We start from the raw sequence: 20,607 nt of genomic DNA, 5'->3' as shown, positions 1-20,607 counted from the left end.
TTTTCCCTTATAAATGGACGAAACTCCCTGCCAACAAACCCAAATTCAAGAACAATATCCACATGGCAATTATTTAATACAAATTTTGAGCTAAGCTTCTACGAAAATTAGGGAAACATTTCATCCACATCCTGTAGCAGCTGTAGTATGCCTAATTTTTCTAATCGAAGGCATTCCTATTCTATCCAGTCGGATTTCCCCACGAGTCAGCCTGGAAAACATATTAAAACAGTCATAGACCTTGATATGTTGCTCAGGATGAATTATGCCCACATTAGACAGTGCATCAGCAGCTTTGTTTACCTCCCTGTAGCAATGTGAGAAACAAGCAGGATCGTCAACTAAATGCCAAATTTGCCGGACCTCTTTTCGGATATGCCACGGACACTGAAAGTGCCGCTGAAGAATCCCAACGAAGACCAATAAATCCGATTGGACGCATAGGTTATCAAAACCCCTTTGTACACATATTTGAAGACCAATTAGAAGAGCCAGAACCTCTGCATGAAGAGATGTAGTCTCTCCAAAGAAAGCCGAAAAAGCAAACAAAGGTAAGCCGGTTGAATCTCGAAGGACCCCCACCACCTCCACCCACTCCTGGATTACCCTTAGAACAACCATCCGTATTGAGTATAAACTTCCCAATCTCTTTCGCCTCCCACCGAACCAATTTGAATTCAAATACAATAAAAGATGAAATCTACCAATCAAACAACTGACAAAATGTTTGCACTTCAATCATTTGTTTGAAGTGGATCTCCACAATGGATTTAATTTCAGAGAAAATGGCTTTACATATGATAGCAGATCGCATCTAGACACCCTCAAATATAGCTTTATTTCTCGCCTTCCAAATGTGCCAACAGGTAATACTTGGAAGAACGAGACAGATAAAATGCCGTATCACAGAATCTTGTGACCTTAACCACCATTCAACTATGCGAGCCCGCAAGGACAGCCCTGGGAAGTTCAATCCACATAAACCCAAAATAATTCCAAACCTCCAAAGCTATGTGACCAGTGGAAAATACATGTTCAATAGATTCCTCAGACTCCTCTTGACAGCAAAAATACTTTGAGGGCAAATGGAAACCAAGTTTACATAACGTATCCGGTAGCAGCAGTCTATCCATCGACAATCGCAACATAAAAAATGACACTTTCAAAGGGATCGTAGGGTGCCAAACCTTAGAGAACACCATCAACGTGTTACAGACCTGTCGAACCTCCCGAAAAGCTGATGTCAATGTGAAGTTTCAAGATGACGTGTGCATCCAAATGACTTCATCTGCACATTCACCTTCAGGGATCGGGAACTTTAAGATTGAGGAAACAATATCTCTTGGCAAGGTTTGAGATAAACTATTTTAATTTGGTTGTTAGGTGTGTATTACTTTTTATATTGTCGTTTTCAATGTTGCGAAATTATTACTATAATTGATTAATACTATGATTAATATTATGTTATGGTGTAACAAGGTTGGAAAAGAGTGATTCTACCATAGGAAATATTGCAATCACCGAATATCACTGTATTTTTATGAAAAAGAACAAATAATTGCACAATGAATTACAATTATTCTCAGTTAGCACATATGATTTCACGTAGATTCCAAGTATAGCGTGGATGACTAGACATGAGAAGAAAAAAAAAATTTTAAATTTTCAGCTGATCAAGAGCGTGGATGACTAGACTAGACGATTTTTTTTTTTAATTTTCTACTGTTCAAGAGGTTAGCTAAGCACAATGGACAAAGTTCAACAAAGAATATTTGATCCCACTTTTTGAAATACATATGTACGTTTTGACCACCAACCAAAATCAATATTTTATTTTAATGGAATATAGTACATATAAATTATAGAAACAATGTCAAAATATAAGAATGACAAATGCTATAAAATACAAATATCCTGTTTGATGAGTACAAAACGAAATATTAGGTTTCAAATCCCGATAGGTTTAGAAATAACAGCATATCCGGATAGGCTTAAAAATAACAGCATCTATTTCTGATAGACGTAATCTAAAATACCTAGATTTGGTTGTTAACTCTATGAACCAGTCGTAGATAGACTTCAGGTTTGATATTTGCAATTCTGCATACATCCCATTTTCCTAGTCTTTCTCTCTATTAATATCCCGTCTTTCATCAAAAGAAACCTATTTTGTTTCCAAGTAAAATTCTTATCAAAACCCTTCCAAGTCAAAATTGTCTTCTACCAAGAGGAGTTTGTTTCAACACCATGGAGATGGACCAGCAGAATCAGCCGATACGTGAGGTTTTTGGTACATCTCCAAATACTATTCAAAGTCTTCCTCCTCCTTTTAATGAACTACAACAAGAAAAACCATCACTCTTGCCTACATCAAGCACTGAACTACAACAAGAAGAACCATTACTCTGGGCTGCATCAAGCAGCAATGCTTCTTCTAATAATGATGGTGTGAATGAATTTTTTGATGAAGAAGAGGAGTTTATTGATCATGCTTTTTTTGAGTCGTTTCCGCCGGGGTATAGATTTTGTCCCAAGGACGGTGAACTCATTGTTTTTTACCTGAGGAAAAAGATTGCTAAGGACGAATTGCCTCGTAACCAGATTAGACATGTCAATCTCTATCAGCACAGTCCAGATAAGATTTCAGGTTAGTTCGTTTAGGTTTACAGGTCTTGGTTTTTTTATTTTTCTTTTATTTATTATTTTGCATGGGACGATATCTTTTAAGCTGCTTTATTCAAAGTTCTTTGTTAGCTTTCTGCTTTTATGATTGCATGGTTCTGTTGTAATCCTGTTGTTGAAATTCTGGATTATTAACTGCCTAGCCAATATGGCTTTTTAGTTTTTTTTTTTTTTTTGTAAGTAATATGGCATTAATTGAACGTTTACTTTGTATATAGAGGAGAAGAAATTATACATAACATAAGAGACTATTGCGGTTTCAAGTTCTGGTTTTGTTATTCAGTTTCATGCGTTATTTATTTTAATTCGTTTTATATGATGATATTGATTTTGGTATTTGGTGACTTTACTGTTTTCTCTGCTTCTCTTTTGGTTTTGAGTTCTGCTTTTGGTTCTGTTGTTTTTGTTTATCATGTGGTCTTGTCGTGTATACATTGATAGATGCTGGATTTACTGAAAATGTGTCAATTCGTTAATGCAGTTTTTTGTTTAACTTGTCGTGTCGTGTATACATTGTTAGATGCTGGATTTATTAAAAATATGTCAATTGACATAATAATAAAATTTTGTACGATAAACCAAACTTAAAATGACTGTTCTGAAAAGCATTTTCTGCAATGAAAAAAAAGTAATGTAACTTTCTTTTGTGTTACATTTTCTGTTAATTACTTAATTACTCCGCAACATGAAATTTGTCCACTCCATGCCCTATGAAAACCATTTTTGCGTCAAAAAATCATCTTTATCCTCTGTTATACTATCTATTTGAATGAATATTTTCAAAATAAATTACAATCCAAGTTTGAATCTACCTATTCTTGGGACACCTGTTACACTATCTGTGCTGTTACTTTATCTATGGAATGAATAAATAACAATAAGTTTTCAAATCTCCCTATCCAAATCTACCAATCCTTAGACACAAGTTGTGTCATGCCAATCTTTTCATGCTTAACTCGTGACTGATGGCATTGTTTGCCATTGCTTTATGTTCTTGGTTTACATATAATTACCTTATAAACTTGTTAAACTTATCATGCATTCAATAGACTTAAATTTTATGTCTTGGTATTTACTGTAATCTCTTCAGAGAGATACCCACCAATAGGTGAAAAGGAGTGGTACTTTTTCACCCCAAGAAACCGAAAATATCGAAATGGGGAACGACCAAATCGAGCTGCTGGAACTGGATATTGGAAGGCTACTGGAGCAGACAAACCTGTCAACCACGACGGTTCCCTGGTGGGATTCAGGAAGGCATTGGTTTTTTATGAAGGAAAACCCCCGAAAGGGGTAAAAACCAACTGGATAATGCACGAATATAGAGTGAAGGAACCTCCAAGAAAGAGATCAAATACAATGGACATGAGGGTATAACTTTTTCTTAGAACTAATAAAATTCTATTTCACGAACTTTTTCTTCTTTTACTAAAATATATGCTGTTGTTTCTGTCTTTGTAGTTGGATGATTTTGTTCTATGCAGGATATACAAGAAAACTGCTAAATCCTTCAAAAGCCGACCGCGCAATGAAGATTCTGAATATCTTGATCAAAACGACTATCCAACTCCGCAAGGGAATGAAAGACTTGATCAAAACAATGCGTATCCTCTAGATATGGACATGGATAATAAGAATGATCTAGGTGGACTTGACAGGGAGTTGAATGCATTCGAAGCTTCGTCCGGACTTGTTCAATCTGAATACCACATCGGACTCCATGAAATCTCCAATGTGATGGGAACTTCTTTACTTGCAGACTCCGTTAAGTGCTTCAACAATAATTTCCAGATACCATTTAATTGTGGAGCAAAACCAGTAAATTACAAAGGTATTGTGTATCCAATGGAGAATGCTTTGATGCCGAAATATTTGAGAGAAGCTCCGGACGTTAAACCAAGAAAGGCTATGTGGAACATTACGAAGGATTATGAGACCTTCAATTTGTCGCCAGAGATTGATTTTGGCACCAGTATATATTTCCCAGATTTGGACAATCTTATGAACAATCCACCATCAAACAGTTGCTTTGAAAACTCAAATAATCCTTTTGATAGTCCACCAATGCCCAAAAGAAGCTGATTGAAATTCTCAAGTCGCAAAACAAGTTTGTCTCAGGTTGATATTGAAGTTCTTCATTGGCAAACAATGTGGAAGATTTATGCTCTATAGTTTTTATATTAGCTTAGCTACATACAGATTTTGAAACTTTGACAGATTTAGGACTAATTTTCTAGTAGTATTCCTTAAGCTAATTTTGATAGTCCACCAATGCCCAAAAGATGCTGATTGAAATTCTCCAGTCTTAAAACAAGTTTGACTCATGTTGATGTTGAAGTTCTCCCTGACGGCTAAGTGGTTGGTTTGATCGTTTATTCGCACACAGTGTGGAAGATTTATGCTTTATAGTTTTTATATTAGCTTAGCTATATAGATTTTTGAAACTTTGACAGATTTAGGACTAATTTTCTAGTAGTATTCCTTAAGCTAATGTGTACGTATCTATACTGTATATAAAAATATCATGAGTTTTGGTACTTAGGAACGTAAGCAAAACGTTGTCTTAGTTTTTATTATACCCAAACTACTTTCGACTATTAATCACACTTATTATATTTAAATTGTGATAATATTTACGATAGTGTAACATTAAATTTAAATTATGATAAATATTGATGGTTATTAAGATAAAACATCTAAATATAAAACTCTTTGACTACCATTGCAGTACACTTCAAACTTTACTTTGTGTATATATTTTATTTAATACAAATACTATTATCTTTACTAAAAAAATTTGCTCTTAGAACACATGAGTCCTTACTTGTGCTTTACAAGCAATGTAAGCAGAATTGTGTCTTATTTTTTGTAGTACCTAAACTACCCTCCACAGAATAATTGCAATGCATTTTAATAAGGGTTATTATTACTTTACCCCCTTAAACTATATCATTATTATTAATTTACTCCTTAATATTATCTTTTAGTCACTTTGCCTCATAGGTAATTCAACTCAATATGTTAATAAATTTTTGATAAAAATACCCTTTTATTTTATAGCATTACTATATTGTTATTATCACTTTATCCCTTTAAATTATAGTTTTATAATCGCTTTACTCTCTAAATATTTTACCCTATCGTTAATCTAAAAAGTATGTTAAAAAATGTTTAATGTATTTACCTTTTTTATATATAATTAAATAAAAAAGTTGGAATAATTATTCTTTCTTTTATTCACTTTAAGATTCCAAAATCATAAAAATAAAAGGGTTTTATCAAATTTCTTTTTACACACTTACTAATACTTGGAAAAGAAAAGGAGATAGGACAGAAGAAAATAGAAAATTAAATTTTACAAAGAAAGAAAATAAGAAATCTAATATTATCGTATTATTTTAATGTTCTCGGGACTGGAATTGGGTAATAAACAGAAAACTAAAGTAATTTTAAAATAATAAACATATTGACTTCTTTCTTGTTTGTATTAAAAAAAGAATTGAGCTATCTCTCTTCCTCCCCTATTTTTTTATTTTTTCAATATTAATAAGATTGCCAAAAAGAAAGAGATTAATGTTTTGACTTTTTTCTTAATACTAAAAGGAGGAGAAGAGCTACTCTAAAGTTTTTATTTTTTTTATTATACAAAAAAGTGGGTACTATCTTCCAAAGTTTTGCAACTTATTAAGTTGGTTTAATGGTGGGATAAATTGCCTAAAAAATACATCTAGCGGGTAAATTGATAATAAGGTTATAGTTTTTGGGGATAAATGATAATAATGTCTTATCACTTGAATTAATAAACTCCGTTAAATTTGACCATTAGTTTTGGGAATAAAATGACTAAAAAATAATGTTAAGGGAGAAATTGGTAATGACGCCAAACGTTAAGTTGATAAAGTGATTATAACCATTTTAATAATGACGAATAAATGAATACCAGTCATGTTAATTGGTGAATACAAAAGTTATCTATAACTGAAGTAGCATAATGAAACAATTAAAATCCATTGTTAAGATTAGGCAAACAAACTCAAAAAAGATCCCTAAAACTGAAAACCAATAATCAAATGACATAAAGTGAACAAACAAATCAATCAAAATAATGAAAAGGACAACTTAAATGACACCAAAAAGAACATTAGAGTGCCTTTAATATAAAGAAGGCTAAGTTGCTTGTGTTTAATTGTTTGGTGAGATTAGAATGAAACAAGAAGAAGGGAAAAAAGATAGAAGCCATCTCCAACAGAGGAGGTAAAGAAGAAGGGAAAAAAGATTAGAATGAAACATACTCTTAACTTTAACTATCTAAACTGTCTTGTGTGTAAAATTTAGTAGTAATTTGTCATCTAAGAAATATCCACAATGTCATTTTTGGTAAACTAAGAAATCTTTAAGAAGCATTTAGATGTAGAATTGCTAGATCAAAATGCATAAAAAAATAATGGACCAAAATCATAACTAGAAACTTTGGTGAATGTAAGCATATGAAGAGTGGTGTAAACTATATGACAATAACTCCATATGCTTATGATACAAAATTTGCTAAGTGTGGTTCTCTCTAAATTTATCTATCATGTGTTTATCATTTGTATTTCCTCACTTTAAAATATCCCATATTACTCTCTCTATTGTTCTAATGTATTACTCATATTACTGTTATCCTCGTATAATAGTAGTTTCATCGTCTCAATGTTATATTGGTATCACTTCTGAAGGCTAGATTTTTAAATTGTGACTCAACAAATTTTGTTTTATATTTTGGCACACAAGATATGCGATCTCTACCCAAAAATAGTTACACCATTGATTATCGTTCTTGAAAGCTAGACCCATATGCTTATGATACAAAATTTGCTAAGTGTGGTTCTCTCTAAATTTATCATGTGTTTATCATTTACATTTCCTCACTTTAAAATATCCCATCTCCTCACTTTTTTCTCCTTCCAACTATTATTAGCTTTTCATCATAAAAATCCTCTATAACTCCAAAAACAAAAAAAAAACCCAAAATAGAGGTATGGCTTGGTGAGGTCCTTTCCATTACGACATCTCTTCTCTGTATTTTTTCTGGTTTCCTTTTTTAGAAATTTAGGGTTCCTGCATCTCTAGGCCATGGCGGCCGAGACTGCCCTCTCCTCCGGGTGGGGGGCCGGCGGCCTCTTCCTCCCCCACCTTTCGAAAAAAAGGCTTTCTTTGCATTATTTCAGCCTCAAATGCTAGCGGAGGTACTGCAAGTCCAAGCGACGATGACAACACACCATGGAGAGCCTGCGGTGGTCTTCAATGCGGCTGACATAGCAACGGTGGCTTCTCCATTTCGTTACACTCTAGTTGGGAAGTTCTCTAAGGGGTGACCGCTGCTGCCTAACCTGGGAAAATTCTTTTCGACTCTTAACTTGAAGGATTCGGTGACTATGGGATTGTTGGATGCGAGGCATGTTTTACTGAAATTTCAGTGTGAAGCAGACTTCCTCCGCGTGTGGGGACGCAGCCTATGGTATGTTAATGGTTGCCCCATGAGGGTTTTTAAGTGGACATCTAAATTCCATGTGGATAGAGAATATCCCTTGCTCTTGTCCAGTTTAGATTGCCCAAACTGCCGATTCACCTATTTGCTAAACCATGTTTATTTCATCTTGTCTCCTGCTTGGATAAGCCGCTATTCGTTGATGCAGCGACGTCGTCGTTCTTACGACCGAATGTGGCACAGGTGTGTGTTGAGGTGGATTTGTTAAAGTCAATTCCATCGAGGGTGTGGGTTGATATGGGAGATGGGGATGGCTTTTGGCAGGTTCTTATCCCTGAGAACCTCCCAAAGTATTGCAGCCATTGTTACCGTCAAGGGCATGGCGAGGATCAATGCCGCGTGAAGCATCCTGACCTGCGCTTGCCCAAGCCACAGGAGGGTATGGTCGCAAGGAGGATGGGCGAGACAGATGTCTCCCCCTCACAGAATAACAAGCTGGGTCCGGCGAGTGGGGAGCGAGGGGAGGAGATGGACGGAGCGGAGGTGCAGTCTGGTGCAATACAGAGGTCGAGCAAGGTGCAATTCGAGGAAGCTGTGGGCACCCCTGCTGCTGCCGTGGGTGATGCGGCGCCCTTACCGACGCATGTAACTCCACTAGGAGGGTCTTTGGCTGTGCTCGTGGAGGAGGGAATTGAGGCTGCTGCTGATGCTATTATCCATGCTATGGTTGACCACGTGAGTGGCGAACCAGAGGAGGCACTGGAAACCTCTCCTATCGCTGGAGTGTTGGCCTTGGGGCAGCGAACTGTGGTAGCTGACCCAGGCATGGTGGAGGCAATGGGCACAGGAGATAGAGCTAATGTGCCAGGGGATAGCCGCATGGCAAGTGGGACAGCGTGGGCAGGGGCTGTTGAAGCACCGTGGGTTGAGGGATGGCCAGTGCGGCACTTGAGGACGGCGAACATAGAGAAGGAGATGATGGGGGACATCCAGCGTGGGATGGGCAGTTTGTCTCCCAGGGTGGAAGGCCGATTGGTTCAGGAGTGTGAGGAGCCATCTGTGTTGGAGGCTCAGCATTTGTCTGGCAACCATGCACTTGACAACATGCAACTCATTGTGGACCTTCGTAATACTCAGGAGATACGTACTCTGGACATGCAGTCGAAACAATGAGGCGTTCGTGCTCACTTCCCATCTGACTGTACTCTACGCTCAAGTAAGTCCTCTTCCTCTAATTCCTTTGTCGTGCTCTCCAATGATTAGCCTGCTGTTTTGGAATATAAGGGGTGTTACCCGCGCCTCAAATTTAAGGAGACTAAAAAAACTAGTCAAATTACACTCTTTACAATTGGTGGCGATTTGTGAGCCGAAAGTAAGTTTAGATAATATTGATGCTGTGTGAATAAAGTTGGGAATGGATTGGAAGGTTTCAAACCGTTAGGGTACGGTTTGGGTCTTTTACAAGTCTAGTCTCTCTTGCTCGGTGGTTGGAGAATCGTGTCAACATGTTTCACTTCAGGTCCCTTTCTCTATGTTCCCTTCTACCATATGTTGCTTCTTTATCCATGCCAAATGCACCGTTCAAGAGCGCGAGACGCTATGGGCGGAATTGTTACTGGATAGGCCGTCTGGGACCCCGTGGTTCCTAGCTGGAGACTTCAATGTGATAGTTCGGGAGGACGAGAAGCGAGGTGGATTACCATTTCGTCTGAACGAAGGGTTAGAGTTTGTGCAGTTCATCTCAGAGACCGGGCTATCAGATGCAGGATTCTCTGACTCAAATTACACGTGGTGTAATAATAGGCAGGGGCGAGCGAGAGTATGGAAACGTCTCAACAGAGTACTCCTTAACTTAGAGGCTATGCAAATGGGTTCTAGCCTTCTGGTGCATCACTTGGCGAGAGACCCGTCGGATCACTCCCCACTCTTGCTAACGGCCTCTACTCGGGTGGACAACAAACTGAAGCCCTTTCGCTTCTTGAATGTGTGGACCACGAAAACAGGGTTATTGGATGTCATCAGCAAGGCATGGTCATGCGAGCTTAGCGGCCAACCGCTAGTAGTTCTGGCAACCAAGTTACGTACGGTTAAGCAGGTGTTGAAGGGTTGGTCCAGGGAGTCCTTTAGTGACATCTTCAAGAACGTTAGAAAGACGGAGATGGCAGTACGGGAGGCGGAGGTAGCCCAGGAGCAGGACTCGTCAGACCTTATCCAACGTGACCTAAACGTTGCCCGTGAGCTGCTCAGGGCTACTTTGGCTGTTGAAGAGGGTTTCTGGAAACAGAAGGCAAGGGTAAGGTGGTTGAAAGATGGTGACAGAAATTCTAGGTACTTTCATGCTACGGTGGCAGAGAGGTGGAGCAGGGCGATCATCCATAGGATTCGTTGTTCTAATGGCGACTGGGTAGAGTCGGAGGACCTCATTAGTGGGGAGGCCATTTCCTTCTTTCAGAGGCTTTTTACAGCGAATCGTGTCCCTCCTCGTATGAGTTCTTGGGTACCATCCCGAAGTTGGTCACGGAACAGGATAACACCTGGCTCATGAAGCCCTCCTCCATGGCGGAGGTTAAGAAGGTTGTCTTTTCGATGGACGGGGACAGTGCTGCTAGCCCAAATGGGTTTGCCGGGGAGTTTTTCACATTTGCATGGGACGTGGTTGCGGAGGACGTGTTTACGGCTCTGTTAAGATTCTTTAGTGGAGCGGAGCTACCGCGGAGCATTACCGCCACTACTATTGTCTTGATTCCTAAGGTTCAATGCCCCCGGGACTTCACTCAATACCGTTCAATTAGCCTCTGTAATTTTATCAATAAAGTCATTTCTCGAATTCTATCGGATCGGCTGTCTCAGATTCTACCCAGACTCATCTCCTCCCAACAGAGTGGATTTGTCAAAGGACGACAAATCACCGATAACTTTTTGCTGGCACAGGAACTAGTGTCGGATATTGGGAAGTCGCCCCGTGGAGGGAATGTGGTGATTAAGCTGGATATGATGAAAGCCTACGACAGGGTATCTTTGTAGACACCAAATTTTTAGTGTAATTTCATTTACTATTTATTTTTATTTTTATTTGTCATGTTAGTTTTTATTTACTTTTAGTTTTTTGTTTTTCATTTTTAGCCATTTTAGCGTAGAATTAATCAAAAAAAAAGGAAAAATCATTAATCAAGCAGAGGAAAAATCTTAGCTTTTTGTTTTATCTTTTGTTACTAGTTTTGTACATTTTTATTTAAGCTTTGTTATTTTGTATTATTGCTGATTAGTTAAGTGAGTGAAAAAAAAAAGAAAAAAAAAAGGGAAAAGAGCCGCATGCAGCAGCGTGAAAACATATACCATTTTTTGGCAAATCGATGGCTGAGGATATGGGGGGGAACCAACCCTTCATCCTCACCTTTGAGGTGAGGGTGTAGGGGTTATGGTTCCCCATATAAAAGCAAAGAGAAACGGCAAGAGATAGGAGGGACGGCTGCAAGGGAAAGAAGGGAAACACAGAGGGAAAATGAAAAACTAAGGGCGGCTAGCATAAGGGACCTAAGAAAGCTAGCTAAGAGAGGACAGCAGAGAGCAAGGGGTGACGGCTAGAAAGACTGGGTTTTTCGGGCAGAAAGAAGAGGAAACCGAGAACAGAAAAGGGGGAGTAGGAAGTAGCGGCGGAGGGTTAAGTAGAAAGGCCGAGAGCAAAAAGGAGAAGAGGAGAAAGCTGGTCGGGTGCTATTCCTCAAAAAGCAAAGGACCCTTTGGAGCTGCTAATCCTCACGACCGCCGCAGTCTTCGCCGAGAAGGTTCCATCACTGTAAGTAATTCTCTTCCTCTTAAAATTCCAGAGTTTTCTTCAAAAACACAGACCCTTGAAGACCTTGCTTGTGAAGTTTTATTGTTTCGTTGCTTTTTACGTTTCATGTTCACTGAAGATTTCATTTTTTTCTGTTTATAAGTGGCTGCGTGTATTTTGAACTGGTGTAATTGACAACTTGTGAAGATCAGTTTTTATTTAGGAAAAAGGAAAAAGATGTCATCTGCTGTTTCTCTGCTTTGTTGATCCCCGATGGCCCCAAAGATTGAATTTTGATAACTTGGAGCTTGTGTGAAAGAGTAGCAAATATGGGTTCGAAAGGGTCGTGAAACTGATGTTCTTGGCTATCCTTTGTTATGAGTCTTGCTTTATTGTTTTTGCTCCATGATGACTGAAGTTGTGTTTTGTTTGGCGTTTGTTGTATGTGCTGTTTTGACTGGAAATTTTTGGGTAAAAATGTAGCCGGCATTCATGTCATTTTGCTGTTTTATGTGACCGAAAAGCTGGTCGAATCTTCGTTCCCTCCATGGTTTCAGGTTCTCACCTGTTGTATTCGAGTGAGTTTAAGATTTTTCTGGGTCATAGTCTAGTCTAAATATTTAGAATCATTTTTGAAGGTCCGGGAGTTGCCATAACAAAGATTGGAACTCTCTTCTTTTCTGCTGCAATGGAGCAGTCTTGATGCTAGAACTCTTGGTTGTTTGAAACGTGATTTATTTGACATCGGGTGGGATATGCCATGTGTATGTTGGCCTTAAATTTCTCCCCTTAGGCCTATGCTACATTTTTGCTTCCAGTTGCATCGTGGGCCGTAGATGTTCGTAGTGTCTTGCATCTCTTTCTGCTATATATGTGTTTGGAATCATCCTTGGCATGAAGTATGGCGTTGCTATGTTGGTTTGATCTTGCCCAGGAAACGTCCTGTCCTTGGGTTTTATGTTTCCTTTCACTTGATTTCTAATGATATAGGATAGAGTAGCTTTCAATGATTCCATGTTGAGCTCCAGGAAGCTATTCCCATGTTGAGCTCCATATGTCCAGTGGAGTTTCCGTTGTACCTTCAGCAAATTTTATACTAGAGTTTGGTATATTAGTGGTGCACTAGCTGATGAGCCTATATTAACTACCTTCATGATTGATTGACAAGAATAATAAGCTGCAAAGCTGCGGTAAAGAACCCAGAAATGAAGGAAAACAGTCTTGAGGAAAACTTGTCTTTGGATGAACTCAATTTGAGTCTTGTATGGCTGAACGCTGAATGTTGCTATTAATCTGGTTTCTTAGACTAAGGTTCTAATGTTTGGGGTTGAAAAATTTTGATCAAAGGGTGGAAATCAGTGGGTAAACATGAAAGCTGCGTTGATTTCTCTTAATTGCAGAAAGCTTGTATCAGAGGCGTTTTCTTGTTTGTTGGCAATGTACCATAGCTCTGCAGGCATTTTTTGCATGGAAAATGTTCCAACAATTGCGCTTTGGCCCCCCAAGTTTCCCTTTATCTTACTATGGCCCAATTATGTTTTAATTTCTTGCAATCAGATCCTAAAATAATTGCAATTTCAATCATTACTTGACCCTTTCTTTTCTCTTGGACCCATGAATTTCCCAAAATATGTTAATTCGGTTTGAGTGATTGGTTAATATTTGCAATTGGGTCCTTGGTAATTTTTCTATTCTAGAAATTTGATCAATAATTCACTTTTTCTTGGAAATTATGCATTATTTGATTTCATTTAAGTTGCAATTGGGAGGGATTTGGTGATTTTGTTTATACCTTACTATTTAATTGGTGCCTTGACCCTTTTTGTTGTTTTGAAGCTAATATTTCCTTCATTTCATTACCATTGCAAGGGAGGTAACCTCTATCTTCTTGATTTTATTTCTCCTACGTGCTCCTACGTGCTATGTGTGAATATGCATGCTTTAATTCGCCTTTTTAATGTTTAATTGCCTGTTTCACTTTCTTTTTATTTAGCCTTCTTTAGTTGGCAAGTCATTTGAGGGCATTTGAACCCCAATTTGTAATAGCTAGGTTTTGGCGCCTCTCTTGAAGATATGTCTTAACTAGTCAATGTAATAGTTAGGATTTACTTTTATAAGTCCTTTTCCCCTTCTTAGATTGTAGTAGGCTTCCCCCGAATGTAATAGTTAGGGTTTTATTTGCTTTATTTACCTTATGTGTGTTTTGCATGTCTATGTGTTATGTGTTACCGCTTTCCTAGGGGCTTGCATCTAGATATCATGCTTATGTGTTATGTGCTATATGTGATTTATGTGCTTACATGCTTTTATTAGGTCTTACATGATTTATTTGATTGTAACCGATGCGTGACGTCACCACACTAATCCAATGCTAGTTGTGGTCCATTTCTCGAATCCACACTAGTCCAACGCTAGTTGTGGCCCTTTGTTCCGACTTTTATCACTAGTCCAATACTAGTGGGACATTGTAGACATGGGCTGGTCCAAGCTAGACCCTTAGGGATTTCCTACGTTAGATCATGTTTGTATGGCTACATTACATTCTCATGCATATTTTTCACTTTTTAGGGTCTTTTATCATTTTTTGCATGACATCCCTCCTTATACGTATATCCCTTCCCCCATATTTTCCCTTATATGTATATTACTTACCCTTTTGTATGAAATATGACATTAGACTTGCATTTCATCTAAGCATTAGATCTAGGTTAGTACATTTGCTTGATTAGACTAGGAAAACCCCTTGGATATGGGATATGGACGAGTTTGGCTTCCTTAGCCTTAACACGCTCGTATTCCCTCTATTAAAGGAAACATCGAAAGTCACGAGTATAAGTCCCCCGCACCCATTATGATGCATTCCTTTAGATCATACACATTGATATATTAATATTTTCTTTACTTTTCCTTTCTTTCGAGTCTCATGACCTGCATTATTCGTGACTTCTTCGAAGAGTCTTTATTGGGCGTCACAATTAATGTGATTGGTACCAAGTAAGATTTGAAGATACATTTCGACCCTCCGATACCCTCCTAGGTCTAGGGTAGGCATTCATATAGTACATCCAAATGTGATAAATCTTTAGATTAAAAAATAAGAAAATCTTTGACTAAATCGCGCAACTAGCCTTGGCTAGGTTGAAAGGGTGCCTTGGATTCTTATCCTTGCCTTCCCTTTCTTCAAATGTAACTCCCGAATCTTGTTCTCTGATTTACGTAGACTTGGAGTCGTTTAAAAAGGGTTTTTCTATTTTTTTTTCTTTAAAAATTCATTTTTAGGTGACTTTGTACACCTTAACTCTATACCAAGTGGCGACTCCATTTTTCACTCAAAAACCCTTTTTTAAACTATATTTTTGGGTCAAATCGTCGTATTCTCAAGTCCCATTTAGACCCATGTTTTTCATTCTCTTTGTAAATCAAAAATTCATTATCCAATCAAAAGCCATTTTTCCTAAATTCGTTTATTTATTTTTCTTATTTAAAAAATGGGGCGTGACAATCTTGGTGCTTTCTTTTGCAGGTGTTGCGATGGTTCAGGTTTTCTGAGACATGGATTGATGCCATCTGACGGCTGGTTTCCAACGTCTGGTTTTCTGTACTGATTAATGGGAGCCCCCAGGGGTTCTTCCGTTCCACGCGTGGGTTGAGATAGGGCGACCCATTATCTCCAGCCCTATTTGTCATTGGTGCGGAGGCCCTCTCTAGGGCCTTGAATGCTATGGTAGAGCGACGCCAATTTCATCCATATAAGGTACCCATTGGGTGTCCGGTGGTCACGCATTTGGCTTTTGTCGACGACGTGGTCATCTTCACCAGCGGGCTGAAGTCCTCTCTGCAGCTCTTAGTGAGGATTCTGGAAGATTATTGTGCAGTTTCGGGTTAAGAGATTAACAAGCAAAAGAGCTGCTTTCTAGTGCACCCTCGGCTCTCCCCGCACCGCTGCAGAATTGTCAGTCAGGTAACGGGCTTCCAAAGGAGAGAGTTTCCAATCAAATACCTGGGATGCCCGTTATTCACTGGTCGACAAAGGAAAGAGTACTTTGGGGAGATTTGTAGGGCGGTTGCCAACCGAATCTTATCTTGGAAGCAGCGAATTCTATCGTCAAGAGGACGAGTGGTGCTTCTCAAGCACATCCTATCCTCTCTGCCGATTCACTCACTGGCGGCAGGGTCACCACCTACGGGGGTCTTAAGGGAGGTGGAGAGAGTTATGGCGGCATTCTTGTGGAGAGAGTTATGGGGGTCAGAGTTTGGCCCGAGGTTTCACTGGATGAAATGGGCGGACCTGTGTAGGCCATGTAGCGAGGGAGGGTTGGGACTCCGGCGGCTTACAGAGATTTATCAGGCATTCTCCATGAAACTGTGGTGGAACTTCAGACAGGGGCGCTCTCTGTGGGCCTCCTTCCTGGCGGCCAAATATTGTAGAGATCGACACCCTTGCCTGGCGGAGAAGAGGGCAGGGAGTTTATACACTTGGAGGCAGATGCGTATGGTCCAGGGCTTAGTGGAGGACAATATTGGCTGGATTGTTCAGTCACGAAGAATAGATATCTGGCATGATAACTGGGTAGGATCCGGCCCTCTGTGTCACCGAGTGGAGGTCTTCCAGAACCAGCAAGTGGTAGATTTTGTTAATGGAGGGGAATGGAATGCTTGGTTGCTTGCACAAGTGCTACAGCCGGAGTTGGTCCGGCTGGTGATGACGATCCCTCCCCCATCACTTCATGGAGAGGATAGAATGGTGTGGATGTTGACCCCTACTGGGAAGTTCACGGTCGCCTTAGCTCTATCGCTCGTGCGGCCCCATTTTAATGGGTCCTTTGTTGCAGCTTGCATTTGGCACAGATTCCTGTCAATAACGGTCTCCTTTTTCATATTACGCTTACTCTCAGATAGACTACCCCTTCTTGAGCAGTTACGCCACTTTGGAGTCCAGGGTCCTTCCCGATGCTGGTGTTGCGTCAACCCCGAGAAGGAACTTTTGAATCATGTGTTTTGCACAGGAAAAGTTGCCCGTCAAGTATGGAAGGCGTTTGAGGTTCATGATGGGATGTCATCTCGTATCAACTCGGTTCGACATATGGTAATCACATGGTGGATACGACCTGCTCCAAATCGGTATTTGGCATTTGTCTACTACCTCCTACCTTCTCTTATTTGCTGGGAACTATGGAGGGCAAGGACTTAGGCGTTAATGCATGGTGGGAGGTCAGAAGGGGGAGAGGTAGTGGCTAGGACCTTGTCTAGGGTCAGGGATCTGCTACACTTACAATTTCCTCCATTAACATGGGCCTATGGCACATGGGGGAGTTTGCATGCGGACTTGGAAATGAGGCCTAAGCGGGTGCTCATTCGGCCTATAAAGTGGCTGGCTCTACCAATAGGTTACAAACTCAACACCGATGGGTGTTCACTTGGCAACCCAGGGATGAGTGGCGGGGGAGGGTTGTTGCGTGACTGCCAGGAGAGATTTCTTTTTGGGGTCTCCTGCTTCTTTGGTGTCACCATTAGTTTGCAAACTGAGCTTCGATCCTTGCTTTATGGGGTAAAACAGTGTGTAGCGCGGGGCTACAAGGAGTTGCATTTAGAGGTGGATTCTCAGGTTCTGGTTCGAATTCTGTTAGGGGACCTCGCTTGCCCTTGGCATTTGCAGGTGGAGTTGGATGATTTGTTTCGGTTTCAGGGAATGTTTCGGTCCATAACGCACTGCTTTCGCGAGGCAAATAATCCTTCGGATCGGTTAGCCAAGATGGGGGCGACCTAGGGTCGGGACATCTTGTTTGAGTCCTTTGCAGACCTCCCGCCTCTGGCGCGGGGAGACATTTGCATGGATAGGTTAGGCTTTCTAAGTTTTCAGAGATAGATCTTTTAGTTTGTTCTTTCTGATGTAATCACTTCGGGAATGATTCAATAAAAAAAAAGTCTCATTGGCTTTTAAAAAAAAAATGTATTACTCATATTACTGTTATCATCGTATAATAGTAGTTTCATCGTCTCAATGTTATATTGGTATCACTTCTGAAGGCTAGATTTATAAATTGTAACTCAATAAATTTTGTTTTATATTTTGGCACAAGATATGCGATCTCTACCCAAAAATAGTTACACCATTGATTATCATTCTTGAAAGCTAGACCGAGAAATTGTAACTTCACAAATTTTGCTTCGTATATTTTGACAAGAATACTATATCATAATTTACCATACTTTCTTTGTGTACAGGGAGATGACACATACTCCATAACTAGTAGAAAGAAAAAATACTATGGTATTAATAATCAACATTAATTTTGTAAAATACTTTAGTACAAAAAAATAAAAAATTAAAATATATATTTAATCACATGCAAAGAACGTGTGATATTACTAGTATATACGTATACATACACACATTAAAAGTATGAGTCTTAACATTGTAGAATGTAAGCACTCTTTGATATTACTTTTTATTGTGCCTATATTACGCTCCGTGCCTCTTGGTTCTTTCAATAAGATTTATTGCATTTTAATTGTGGTAGTAATTAAAAGTATGAAACATTCCAAATGATTAAATCTCAATAATGTTGGTAATTAAAATGAAAAACTACCTGTTAAAACTATTTAGCAACTCGTGCACTCCATTTCCAATACTTATGTGTGTCAAAATTTCTTATTTGAAGCAATTTCTTAATTGAAATAGTGTGACTAATTGCATTAGCCATAATTTTGAGATTATAAAAAATGTTAGTGTCAAAAAATAGATGTTTTTAGAACAAAAGAGAAAGATATAAGAAGAAAAGTGTCCATATTCATTTGGAGAATCTTGATATGAATATCATGAGATAGATGCATAGTTATATGCTGCTTATCAATATGAAGAAATACAAAATCAAAAGCAAAAATAAAAGAATCCAGCTATTTCTATCAATTGAATTTCAATTGACAACTAAATAACCAATCTAAGATGATTAAGTATTGTAGTGGGGCAAATATACACCTAACACGTGTCAGGTCGGCATGCCGCGCACACCAGGTCGGCAATATGGATCTGGCGGCTCGGTTCACCCCAGCTCGGTACAAAGGGGCCAGCTCAGGATCAACAGTCGTCTCACTTTACGATGGGCCTACTGGGCCGCCGCGTCCGAACTTTTAGGGGTTGCCATGCAAAACCCTAGGAAGACTCCGAACCCTAAGGGGACTTTGACTCCCATAAGGAAACCACAACCCATTCAGTCCTATATATACGACGCTACAAGACTACACAAGGTACGCATACACATGCCCATTACAAGTACTCTATACTACTACCCTATCCACAAGCTCAACTGACTTGACCGTCGGAGCTATTCCGGGGACTCTAGTCCCGCCATTGCTCTTTCTTTACAGGATAACCAGTTCGATACTCCACTCTCGGTTCGGCTGCACTCATCCAGCTCGGTTCGCAGCAGCTCAGCTCGAACTGCGTTCTTGGCCGTTGCATCAATGGCGCCGTCTGTGGGAAGCACATAATTCTTCTTTTGCGAATCATGCCAAGAACGAGGTCTCAGAGAAACGCTGATGGATCCAAGGGGAACGAAAGGAGCAGCTCCCAAAACCCCCCTCGGGGTCCGGCCACGGGAGATGAAGGGGCGGAGCTCTCCCGGATCCCCCCTGAACAGTTGGTTCAGACGGTGGCAGAAAACCTACCGACTTTCGAGGCCATAATGAATTACCTCAAGGGGCAGACGGGAGGTCATCCTGGCCAGGGGTCAAGAGGCCAGGGAGAGGGGCAGTCAGAATCCCGGACGGGGAGCCCTAACTCCAGGCCCAAGCGGGCGCGCAGGGAGCTCACGCGTGACCAGGTTGACATCGTGGAACCTTCCCACAAGCATTCCCGAACAGAGCATCCAGTGCCCTTCCGGAGGCTCTCCCCGCGGAAAGAGCAGCTCCAGGTACAGGACGAGTTGGACCTGCTTTTAGACCCAGAGGCGGACAGGTACATCGCTTCCCCCTTTGTGCCCGATATCGAGGATTATCCGCTGCCCGCGAAGTTCAAGGTACCAAGCATGAAATCTTATGATGCGACCTCGGACCCAGAGGACCACTTGTTTGCTTTCATGACGCAAATGCGCTTGCAGACGGCTGCGGACGCGGTCAGATGCAAGACCTTCCCAATGTTTCTGGAGGGAAAAGCACGTCAGTGGTTCCAGGGGCTTCCCCCTGGGTCCATCAGATCCTTTGCCCAGCTTGCACGACTGTTTGCAGCACAGTTCGTTTCATCGCGGGCCTTCTCTAAAAGCACTGCTCATTTGATGACCATCCAGCAGAAGTCTGAGGAGTTCTTGCGCGAGTTCATGGTACGTTTCAATAACGAGTCTCTCCAAGTCTGCGACCTGGATGACAAGGTGGTCATGGCAACCTTCATTAACGGGCTGCGCAAACAGAAGCTCTACACCAAGCTCGTGGAAAGACCTCCGAAATCAGTTCGGGAAATGCTGGACCGAGTTCACAAGAAGGCCAACGCTGAGGAGGCCAATCACCTGAAGAGTACGCAGGAAAGGCTGAGGGACGACAAGCGCAAAAGAGGCATCGATCAGGTAGACGCGCGGCTTGGCCAGGGGCGGAAGAGTGCCTACGACCGTCTGCCAAGGAGTCGCCCAATGGGGAGGACAAGCCATGGACTGCCCTCACTGCACCACGAGCACGGGTCCTCGCGGTA

General features: G+C 40.4%; 2 protein-coding genes across 2 annotated transcripts; both read left to right on the top strand.

The window, feature by feature from the left end:
• Nucleotides 1-2,211: 2,211 nt before the first annotated feature.
• LOC113739212 (uncharacterized) lies at nucleotides 2,212-4,764 on the top strand. Its single transcript, XM_027266449.2, has 3 exons — nucleotides 2,212-2,647; nucleotides 3,773-4,053; nucleotides 4,144-4,764. Exons 1-3 carry the CDS (start codon nucleotides 2,248-2,250, stop codon nucleotides 4,762-4,764), a joined length of 1,302 nt encoding a protein of 433 aa, XP_027122250.1. The 5' UTR covers nucleotides 2,212-2,247.
• A 4,919-nt stretch (nucleotides 4,765-9,683) lies between these two features.
• On the top strand, nucleotides 9,684-10,697 carry LOC140005232 (uncharacterized). The gene has a single exon (XM_072045893.1). The coding sequence runs from the start codon at nucleotides 9,684-9,686 to the stop codon at nucleotides 10,695-10,697; it is 1,014 nt and encodes a 337-aa protein (XP_071901994.1).
• The last annotated feature ends 9,910 nt before the right edge of the window (nucleotides 10,698-20,607 follow it).

Source organism: Coffea arabica, chromosome 1c, assembly GCF_036785885.1.
Source record: "Coffea arabica cultivar ET-39 chromosome 1c, Coffea Arabica ET-39 HiFi, whole genome shotgun sequence".
NCBI classification, from domain to species: Eukaryota; Viridiplantae; Streptophyta; class Magnoliopsida; order Gentianales; family Rubiaceae; genus Coffea; species Coffea arabica.
The sequence above is the reverse complement of the archived record's forward strand: the minus strand, read 5'-3'. Positions and strand labels throughout refer to the sequence as shown.